Raw genomic sequence first — 11,805 nt, forward strand, 5'->3', positions numbered from 1 at the left:
TTTCCATGATTTGTTTGAGAATCCCAGTGATGACTGGGATACGCAACGGTGTCAATAGGGGGCAGAGATTGTGGTCAATGTCACAGCCCCTGTCCCCTCCCTGAAATAAATCAGACGCTTGTTTCAGGGGCTGCTGTCCCTCCCTGCTCGCTGTACATCGTGGAATCTGCACAGTGACCGCATCTGCTCTGTTGTTGGCTCAGATCAGTAATAATCTGCCAGCAACAGAGCGTTGTCTATATCTGGCATTAAGGATACTAGCACTGCCCCCGCTAGTGTCATCACTGGTCTCTTGCATGCCGGTTATTGACACAGCTCTGCTACCAGCTGATTACTGATTTCAGCCAACAAAGTGGATGCTGTCGGTGCGGATCGTACAGTGAGCAGGGAGGGACACCCTAACAGAGCAGCCCCCGAAACAAGTGTCACTGATGACACTTCATTTGACGTAGGGGGCAGAGACTATAACAGTGACTACAGCCTCTGATCACTGTTCACTTTGAGTATGTCAGCATGCAATGATATTCTCAAATGCAGGGTCATCAGACAAGTAATTGGGGGGGGGGGGTGCATTAGAATAGTAGTTAGTGTAGTTTAGAGAATCTTTACTACAAGTATATTAGAAAATGGCTTACATTATGGCACTAAATAATAGATGGGGATTTACAAGAGAATTTATTTTGACTTTGGAACACCCCCTTTTAAGTCAGACCTACAGTCCTGATCTCCTTGTTGAATTGATCTGTTGTGGTAAGATATGTCTGCACACCGGGCTGTACAGATACACTAGGCTTTGGGTTGTGCAAGAGAATAAGTCGCCTTCACTAAATAAAGTTTGTTTATTTTTTTTTTTTTTTTTTTTTTTTATTATTTTAAGGTCTATCCAAATTCTTCCACAATGGCTGCTTCCTGAGGAAGGATGCTGTGTCCGCCTGCCTCCAGAAGGTGCAGCACATTCTGCAGTGGTTTGAGGACCAGGACACGCTCCACTTTTATGCAAGCTCCTTGCTCTTTGTGTATGATGGTTCTTGCCCACAGTCGGTTGTTGACAGAAAAGTTCATGAGAAGAAAGTCGGTACCACGGAGCTGCTTACAGGTGACGAGGTCACAGAGTGTAATAATAACATCAGCATCATAAGTTCTATGGAGAATGGGAAAAACGAGGAACTGGCTGAAAAACGCTGTAGAATCTATAAAGTGCACAAAAAGACGTGTCCTAAAAGGCTACACAGCGAAGCCTTCATGGAAGGTGAAGACTCAACCCCGAAAAATCAAAATAGTGTTCCACAGGAGCATCTAAATGGAAACCTTCTCACTAAACTGGAAAATGTACTTTGCCCGGTTTCAGCAGCGACTAGGGATAGCGCACAAGTTGACGTGAGGATGATTGATTTTGCTCATGTCTTTCCTAGTGTTGGCCAAGACCTTGGGTATATCTATGGATTGAAGAATTTAATCACAGTCTTGCAGAGTATTCTAAATGAATAGATTTTATGTGATTCTGATTGGGAACCAATGACCAGATAATCAAGAACATACCTTCAAGAATATTTGCACTTGTAATTGTGGTAACCCCCTTTTTCCCCCCCTTTTTATTGTGATTCTTCATTCCTGGTTTCTTTTTTTTTCATCTTGGTGGGAGGTGTTTACCTTTTTTATAATATTTACTCAGGAAAATTGAAGTGATATGTAGGCATTAGAGATATTATGGAGGGCAAGCAAACTAGATAACTTTCTTCTCAAAGTGGATGATGGTGATGGAAGGGAGGCGAGGTTTTGGTGCTTTGGTGGAGATGGCTGCCTTTGACAGGTTCTGGTTAAAAATGGGACCATTCCTCCAAGACCATATTTTGCATATGGGCAGCCTCCATATAAAGGAAACCGTGCCTTCATGCAGAGGTCGCTAGATGTTGTTCTGGTCTTGGGGAGAAACATTCTACATGGATGTAAAAATAGAGATACTTATAACTAAGATGCATCCATCTTGATACTGAGCCATTTATCCATATATTTAACCCCTATTTAATTGTTTACAGAGATGTAAACTAGAAATTCCCATGGTAAATGGATATATATGTAAATATACTTATTAGATGTCTATGGGAAGAAACAAATAATCATGCAAATTTGTGTGATTGTGAACTTATTTCATAATTTGATACTAGTTCATAAATGTAACTAATGGCTTAATTGAGAAGGTGTGGAGACTTTGGTAAATCGTTCAAAGTGTAAACCTAGCTAGCGCCTTAGTGATAAGTGGTGTAAAAGTGGTAGGATTTGGAGAGATGAGATGGTGAAAGAACTTGGAGGTCATGGAGTGTCGGCTTGGTAGAGAAATCTGTGTTTGAAAGTAGAAATAGACATCACTCTTGAGTTGATGTGGTGTATCTCACTATTGGCCTCTTCCACCAATTATTCCCTGAAAACTATTAAAAGGGTTGTCCACTACTTACACCCTTTTCTCGTTAGCCCCTGTAAAATTAAGTTGGCCTATACTTACCTCCGGTGCGACCGCAGTTCCAGCGATGTCTGAAGCTGCGTTCCAGGGCCCCAAAACCAATGGGTGCCCCACATCGGTTTCCTCACCTTCAGACATTTCAGCAGGATGTGAGCGCTACGCTGACTTCCTGCTCAAACGTCCGAAGGCGGGGAGAAGGAAGCTGGCCCGTGAGTTATAACTGTCCCGTTGACTCCGGGAACTTGGGTTCAGACATCGCTGGAACTGTGGCCGCACCAGAGGTAGGTATAGGCTTATTTATTTTTAGGTAGGGTGAGCAAGGGGAATGAGAAAAGGGCAACCCCTCCAAACTGCAGAAGTGGGATCCATGGCCTTTTCACCGGTCAGTGTGACGACCAGCAAGCTTCATGCTGCGCTGCCACATAGTCCAATTTTTAGTCTTGTTCTCTGAATATTTATAGTGAAAATGAAAGGTGTTTGCTGTGTCCATGAAATATTCAATCTGAATCTTGAATTACCAGTATGAACAGTGTCATTCCTATTACCAGACCAATCATATGCTGCTTGGATAAAGAAGATTTCTACCTCTCAAAGGAAATAAACCCTAACATTTTATTGCTGCGCTAGGAAATTCAACAATTGCTCTGTGCTATATATAGATATAGATTTCTTTTTTTCTATTTGCAAATCTTGGATCTGATTTTTGCCTGCTGGTTTATGTTCGTTTTTGATGTGCACCTTAGAAGCAGCATTAAATTAGACGGCAAATGTGGGACTCCTAAATTTTATTCTGATTTTGTCAGGTATATTTTATCTGCAGTGTCTTACATTTCATGCTATTTTATTTTCTGCATTATTGCACTGATCTGTATTTGAGATGGGTAGGTTCTGCTGAAAAAACTGGTCACTCATTTACATTGTACTTGCCCAATGATGGCCGATTACCATATAGCATAAGCTGTAACCTTATCTCTGCAGATCTCCAGTATAGAATGAAATGACTGTAAACAGTAAAGCAAATGGAGCATTTTGTAGGGTCCCTTTTTTAAATGGTACAATATGGCCCATGGGGTGACAATGCAAGAAACACAATGTACCCTTATAATAGAGCTCTTGTTTGACACCATTATTGTGCTTATTAGAATATATGATGCTTGCTTTCCATACTCCAATATTCTTTCTATGTTCCTATTTCTTATTAGCTGTGACTGGATGAGTAGTATCATTGCATAGGTACCCACTAATCCATTAAAATAAGGGGTGGCCAACAGAGGAAAGGCTCTCTCCAATCTCGCTGGGGCCTCCAAAATGATCATGATTCTTTTATGGTTAAATTTGCGTTTGGACTAGGCCAAGTTTTGCACACAACTATAAAAGAAACCCACTACTTGTTTCATGTGCCTAAACTGGAGAAAGCAAGAATCAGAGCCTGACTGCACAATTACAGCCAGGTAGTTTATTCATTTTCTTCTCTGAAACGCTGGAGTGTTTTAGTGAATTGTTTCATACACTGTTCTTAAATGAAGCTGGAATTTCAGCTGTCATTTTCGTTTTAAAGGTAATCTGTCATCAGGTTTTTGCCACCTAATCTGAGAGCAGTATAATCTAGGGGCAGAGATCCTGATTCCAGCGACACTTTCTAGGCTGTTTTTGTGTAGTTTTGATGATTGCTGTTTAATCAGCAGTAGATTATCATTACAGGACTAGTTGAGGTAGTCCAGCATATTCATGAGCTCTGTATAACTACTAGATCTGCAGCAGAGAAAACATTGCTTTTATCAAAATGACAGTAAACAGCTCAGTAAGGCCCCTTTCACAACTCAGTTTTTTGCCATCAGTCACAATCCGTTGAATTTTGAAAAAAAAAAAAACAACCCGGGTCTGGCTACTGATGCCGCTGGATCCGTTTGTTTCTCATCAACTTGTGTTAGCGATGGATGGCCTAACGTTTGAATCGTCGTTCAGATCTGTCGAAAAATGTTTGTCCGTCAGACGACGGACAAAGTAACGTTTTTTGTGTCCGTTGAAAAAACTGACCGACAGATCCGTTGCCATCCGCCATTTGGTAGAATGGAAGCCTATGGGTGCAGGATCCATAGTCACCCATCAAATGGCGGAATCCGGCGACTGATTCTGTTTTTTTAACTGAGCATGCTCCAATTTATTAGCCCCCAGCTAGTCAGATCTGTCGCATCAGTTTAGCCTCAATCTATGACGGATCTGTTGATATGTCTAGAAAACAGATTGTGACTGATGTGTGAAAGGGATCTTAGTCACACATCACTGGAAGCAGGATCTCTGTCCCTTCATTATGCTGCTGTTAGATGGGGAAGCAAAAACCTAGTGACTGATTCCCTGTAAAGATCTGTGGCACATAAAGATAACTCTAGCCCAGTTCGACCCCTGGCCGTCTCTTCCCAATGCTGCTGTAGGTGATTGACAGGTCTCTCAATATGAACACACAGGGGAGAGCCTCGTCCGCCATCTGCAGCAGCGATGGCAGGAGCCGTCCGACAAGTCTGGTCTCTTTCTATGGTCTCTGGCCGTGTCTTTTAAAGTATATTTTCCCTGAAACACTGCTATTGTGTCCGTGAAATGTTTAGTTTTTCCTTTTTACCTGTCTGCGGTTGTGCTGGCGGCTCTGATTCATGCAGGATGATATAGGGGTCGGTGTATGCAGGGGACTGATTATCATTTACAAGACCTTATTTCTTTCATCTCATTACTTGTTTCTACATTAATTTTTTTGCTGTTGTGATTAAACCTTGAGCAAGGCCTTTCTACAATGCTTCACTTCATTATTAGTAATTTATTTAAAGTGGTACCTGCCGTTTCATTAGAAATGATAGAAGGTTGCTGCAGCTTCTAAAACATTGTAAAAAATCATTCGGGATCTTAATTTGCCCAGAAGCTTTTATGACTGCATTCTTCATTGATTTTTCAATGACCCTTATAGAGGTCTTTTAAAAAGTAAATAAAATGATTTGTCTTGAAGGGACATGCCAGGTAAATCTTGTACACTCTGTACCTAGTGCAAGGCTTAAGGAGGTGGTACTTTACTGCTGGTGTAGTATGAGTCCGTGGCCTTGCACTACGTATCGTGCAGTATAAGAGGGAGAACGTCTGCTTGGAGTGCAAAAAAAACAAAAACTAGGCTTTGTCACTACTCCATGAACTGAACATGTACGAGGAACATGAACTGAACAAGACTATAGAAGCGGGTTTTTTTTTTTTTTTTTTTTTGGTCCCCTCTCCCCCTCCATATCTCTCTCTCTCTCTCTCTCTCTCTCTCTCTCTCTCTCTCTCTCTCTCTCTCTCTCTCTCTCCTATTCGTATATTAGATGGTACAATGACATTTGAAAATAGTTGTCCTACAAAAAAAATGCAAAAAATTTAAATTTAAATATGCTTCTTGGAAAGAGAATAAATACTGAAAATGGCCTGGTCAGGAACTGGTTAAGCCTGTGACTTTATTACACTTTTATATCTTCGGTGACTTCTTCTCCAGCACATACTCTTCTTCCTGTAGGTGTTTTTTTTTTTTTTTTTTTTTTTTTTGAGCCAATAGGTTTACTCTAGTTTTACCTTCTCAGGCTACATTGAACATATATGGTGTTTAATGTTTTATGTAAGCAATAAAGCTTAAAGCCATGGTAGAAGTCCTGGTGTAAATACTGAGTGGGGGGGGACACCTCCTTTTTGATATTCTGAAAACTGGAATGCTCTTACACGGGCATTTTATAACATTGTGCTTTTCCTAAACTACATGACATGGAATCCTTTTGCTTGGCTTTTAACTCCATAAAGGGAATAGACTAGAATTTTTCAAAATTTCTGCATTGATTGATTCACTGATTTTGACTTTCCTGTTGCTTAAGACTGCGATATGTGCTTTATGAAACAAATTTTTTTCACAATTTTGCAACAAATTGTAATGCGAATATATAGATGTGTACTGATTATTTATTATTTTTTTTTTTTTTATTACATTTTTCTATAGATTTTGATCCTCTGATTTATAAATTCTTATACACTAGAAGGGTAAATACAAAGTTCTTGATGGGCATAAAACATGACCACTTGTTGAATTTAATCTAAAACCTTCCACTCCCAAATATAATCTTTAATTTGGAGATTAAACAAAACAATTTACTTCAATGGGCAATTCCTCCACTTGTGTTTTCTAGGCGTGTTTGTTTGTTTTTTTTTTTTTTTTTGTTTTTATTCTGTCATTTTCTATGAAGGTAGAGGAATCCTGGTTCTTTAATTTTATAAGGTCTTCTGTAGCAAAATATCAATTTTAATATTCTTGGTGCTTTTATAGCAATATCAGAGTTTTGCGATTTTTGTAGACTGCATAAAAAGACAACCTGGTGAATGGACAAAAGCTCAGGTAAAAGGTTCGAAGGAATCCAGGTATCTTAGCCGATTTACAATGCAGGTACCCCGCATTGCTAAAAACAAATGGATAATTTGTAGGACAAGCAGTAACTTAGATCAGTGATGTAGAGGCCTAAAGTATTTGCTACCCAAGGAAAGGTAATGGGTGGTTTTTTTTTGTTTTTTTTTTACTTTCATTTAGTGTATGTAAAATGCCCCCTGAATTGTAGATAAAATGCAACGTACGCTACTGTCGCCTGATAGAAGTGCATGAACTTTATAGACCCTCACTTTCCTTATGGCTCTTAAACCCTCAGTGATCATTTTTGTTTTTTGAGTCCTGCAGTCTTAAGTAGACATTAAATATATAATTTTTTTTTTTTTTATTCATAAATTCTTATGAATCTCCACCCTTGAATGCAAGTTTGCTTAATATTATGCAGATTTATCTTCTCATAGACCTTAAGTGTTCCATATTTCTAATACAGAAATTCAAATTCTATGGAATTATTCGCCACTTCTGGACGTCTGCTAATTCTATAATTTATAATTTACATATGAATTTTGGATGTGCACCAGAAGTTCTAGTAGTTTTCATGTATTTGACATACTAACATGGGCAGATCGTCTCATCACCCCTCCAATTTGTGTTGGTGGATCATCAAGTTCCTCACTACCTTCCCCTTTCAGGCCTTGCTCTTTTGGCTGGACGGTATAGCAACACGTGCTGGTTCGCATGCTCTCATTGCATATGCTCCGTACCTTCTAGTCAATTGACGCTGTATCAGAAAAATGGAATTCTAAAGACCTATTGAAGAAATTCTTCTAGCATCTTAATGCTGTTTGAGGATCCTGCAAGACCTCATTAGTTATAGCTTTTGTAAAGTATATGTAGTGCCTAAAGGATTAGACCTTTCCCCGACATGAATACTGGAAAACTCTCTCAACAATTTTACTTTGGGGAAAAGTATCTGGAAATGGTGTCATTCTTACTACATATATGCCGTCTTGCGTAAATCATATTACGGCCAGCTGATACTGCAGTGTGAATAAAGCCTAACTTTAAGTCTTAACTTTTCAACTCTTAAAATTTTGTACCGACTGAAATCTCGATGAATCTCACCACTTTTTCCATGAAGCTGCAATGTGACAAGGCTTTGAATGTTTGCATTGAACGATAACCTTGGATGCACGGCGACACTTTAATCTCTGCAAGTTGTATGAGAGATCTGGAAACTGAATAGAAATGTTTTTATCTTATAACTTTTCATAGAAACTCCAGTACTAAAATCTATTGTACTTGATTAAAAGATTGTACGACAAATGGTATAAGCGTTATTTTGATGTAATTATAACTTGTATGTTTTAATTTTTGGTAATCTTGGTCACTACATGCAGATATACAATTTTACCTGTGATCTTAGTGGACATTTATTTTTCAAAATGGTCTAATCCACTTTTTTGTAATGTAAGTGGTATTTAGCTAAATATATTAACTGTATATTTGCCATACCTGAGTTGCTATTAAAATCTGTTCTACAATTTTGCTTGTGTTTATTCTGTATTTATTATTATTCCTTGGATAATGAACCCCTTTCCTGTTTGTATCATGTCAACATAATCTATCGCGTTGCAGCTTTTTGCTGAAATGTTTCAAAATTGTGGTGAAATCATCACTTTAGGCCATGATTCTATACTTCACATTGAAATTACAATTCAAACACTACTTTTGGAAATTGCAGGATGGATAGACATGTCAATGCTAGGCAAATGATGGAAAAATGGCAACAAAAGCTTCAAAAACGTTCTGTTCAATACCGAATATGGGGACTAATCCCATCAATTAACCTACACATATAATTTAGTATATTAATGATTGTCAGAAGAATGTTCTGCCACGCTGAATGCACTTAGGAATGCAAATCATCAAGATCGCTAATGGCAGCTCTCTTTTTTTGCAATTGCCGCCCAATGACGTCCCAGATGTGCTTGATGTGAGACAAGTCTGGAGATGTTTAGGCCATGCAGGGTGCTCACTGCTATCAGGTTATAGCGTAAGGCTTCGATCATGGCAGGCTTCGATCATGGCAGGCTATCTATTCCGCTGAGGAAGTGATTTCCAGATGATGGGGATGCTCAGGAGAAGTCTTGCAGAATTTTGTGGGAGGAATATAAAGATCTTGTTTAGATTGGAATTTGCGTCGAGATATTCTCAAATTAATTTGGAGATGTACGGGGGAGACAATGAATGGCCTTTATAGGTCAGTGTTAGTATAGACGGGATCTGCTGGACAACTAGAGGTTAATGATGGGCTTGACAAAGAATTATTCAAGACAGATTGATCGGGCAGTGCAGTAAAGCGTAGATTAGATGAGTGTTACTTGGGAAGCCATAGAGGAGGAAATTGCAGGAGATGATGAGGTATGGTCCAATCATTTTTGTTTTAGGTTGGAAGAAAACTAAGAAATTCACAGCAAGGTGTGTGTATATAGTGTATAACAACGGTGCTATATCTGTAAAGACATCTGTACAGCTTATAAAAGAATGGGGGGAAAAAACTCTCAATACAAACAATGTGCATGCCTAATGGGTAAATATATTAGGAACCACAGATCAAAGCTCCATAGAAACAATTAAAATCCAAAATACCTATGTACATGTATGATTTGATGGTCAGTGTTAGGCCCTGTGCGCACTACAAAAAGGCTTTTTCTCAAATTTGAGTCTGAAAGATTAGTGCACTTGCGTTCAAAAAACACACATTTGTTTTTGATGCGTTTTTTTTCTGCAGGTTGGTCCCTACGTTATTTTACCATTATCTATGGCAAAAAATGCAGGTACCTGCAGAAAAGAAGTGACATGCTCATTCTTTTTCCTCAAGAAATTCTGCAGAAAGAATGTTCTTGAGAAAGAAACGCAGTGTGCGCAGTTTCTCCCCCCCCCCCCCATCCATAGATGCTGGGGAATGTCTGCAAAAAGGTTAACCATTTTCTCAAGAAATTTTTGCAGTAAAAACAGCAGAGAAAAACGCAGTGTGCGGCACAGGGCCTTAGAAAAAAAAAAAAAAACCTAAGTGTAAATTTTTGACCTAGAAATATCATCTTAAACAATAGATAACCCCCCCCCTACAAAATGAGTATAAGTCAAGGTGACCCTATGTATAAATATCCACCATCAATGCAAAAGGGTAAATAAAGTGCAATGGTTGCCTTGCATTTTATGGACTTCAATGACATCAATAACCACAGTATAAATACAATAAAATTGATGATTAAGTTGACTATGGACTGATCCTGGAAATATTTTTGAGTTGCAGATAGCAAGGACTTTGATGTGTGGTATAACCAAGTCATGACCTATGACGTACCCATACCTCATGGTTAAAGAACGGTTTCCTGACCTATAATGCATAGAATTTATGTCGTTCAATCGTTGCTATAACATCGGCCTATGTGACAGCCGAGCTTTCTCAGCTAGGAGCAGTTGCCGTGCCGCTCCTGGCTGTTCAACGCTCTAAATGCGATCAACATCAATCGCAGCATTTTGGGTCTTGGAGAGGTAGTGCGCACCCTCTCCCATGCAATCGAGACCCCCTCAATGTCATCACGGAGGGCTCTATTGTTGCCATTTCAACTGAGGTTGTCATGGCTACTTCTGGGTCATCCGCTATGGCAAGCCTCTGAGATTATGGAGGACCAAGCTCCCAGAGGTTTGTTAGCGCAGCACTGACTGGTACAATGTATTGCAATGCTGGGGCATGATAATACATTTTACCAGTGATCAGGGCAATACAAGTTAATGTCCCATATAGGGACCAAGTAAAAAAAAAATTAACTTTTTTTTTTTACACTTTTTTATTATACAAATGTCAAAAATATACAAAAAAAAAGGTACTTCTTTGGCATCGCCACTTCCAGAACAACCCAATCTATAAAATGGGCACACTAGTTAAAGGGAACCTGTCACCAGATTTTTTCCCTATTAAACTAAAAGAATCACCTTCTGCAGCTCCTGGGCTGCATTTTATGAAGGTGCACCTTGGCCTTGACTCCCCTTTCAGACCCCAAAAATAACTTTTTAAAAACTTGGCCATTAGGTATGGTAATTACCTGTATTGGCCAGATGGGCGGACTTATTTTCTGCTCCTGTCCCCCCTCCTGCCGCTGATCGCCATCCTCTCTTCTTGATTGACGTGATGGTGCCTCCGTCATCCTCCTTCTTGCATTTTCAAATCTCGCACCTGTCTAGTTATGTCGGCTCGCGCAGGCGCAGTTGCTCTGCCATATCGCGAGCAGAGCAGAAAACATAGCTGCCCTCGCTCGCGCCGGTGAGCTAAATGTGCAGGTGCGAGATTATGGGCAGGTACAAGGATGGCGCTGTTGAGGTCATGCACAGCGCTGCTCAATCTCGTGGCTGCACATTTATCTCACCGGCACAAGCGAGGGCAGCTATGTTTTCTCTGCCCGCTATATGGCGGAGCGAATAGCACAGGCGCGAGATTTGAAAATGCGACGAGGAGGATGACTGAGGGCGTCATCCCGTCAATCAAGAAAGGAAGGCGGCGATTAGCGGCAGGAGGAGGGAAAGGAGCAGAAAATGAGCTCGCCCATCTGGCCAACACAGGTAATTAGCATACCTAACGGCCAAGTTTTATGGGTTTTTTTAGGGTCTGGAAGGGGAGTCAGGGCCAAGGTGCACCTTCATAGAATGCAGCCCAGGAGCTGCAGAAGGTGATTCTTTTAGTTTAATAGGTGGTGACAGGTTCCCTTTAACTAGTGTGCCCATTTTATAGATTGGGTTGTTCTGGAAGTGGCGAAATAAACAACAAAAACTGTATTTTCATCATACAGCTGACAAGTGGAATAAAATGCAATAAAATATATTCATATGTAAATAAAAACTGTATAGCTGAAAATGTAATTTTGTCTCAAAAAATAAGCCATACAGCTATCAGCTAAAAAATAAA

General features: G+C 39.8%; 1 protein-coding gene across 1 annotated transcript in view; it reads left to right on the plus strand.

Moving 5' to 3' along the window:
- Positions 1-8,373, plus strand: part of IPMK (inositol polyphosphate multikinase) — a 68,584-nt gene extending 60,211 nt beyond the window's left edge. The window contains exon 6 of the mRNA XM_075348719.1: positions 878-8,373. Coding sequence (XP_075204834.1) covers positions 878-1,488 — 611 coding nt within the window. The 3' untranslated portion in view covers positions 1,489-8,373. The remainder of the gene's footprint in view (positions 1-877) is intronic.
- Positions 8,374-11,805: the final 3,432 nt, after the last annotated feature.

Source organism: Anomaloglossus baeobatrachus, chromosome 5 (assembly GCF_048569485.1).
Source record: "Anomaloglossus baeobatrachus isolate aAnoBae1 chromosome 5, aAnoBae1.hap1, whole genome shotgun sequence".
NCBI classification, from domain to species: Eukaryota; Metazoa; Chordata; class Amphibia; order Anura; family Aromobatidae; genus Anomaloglossus; species Anomaloglossus baeobatrachus.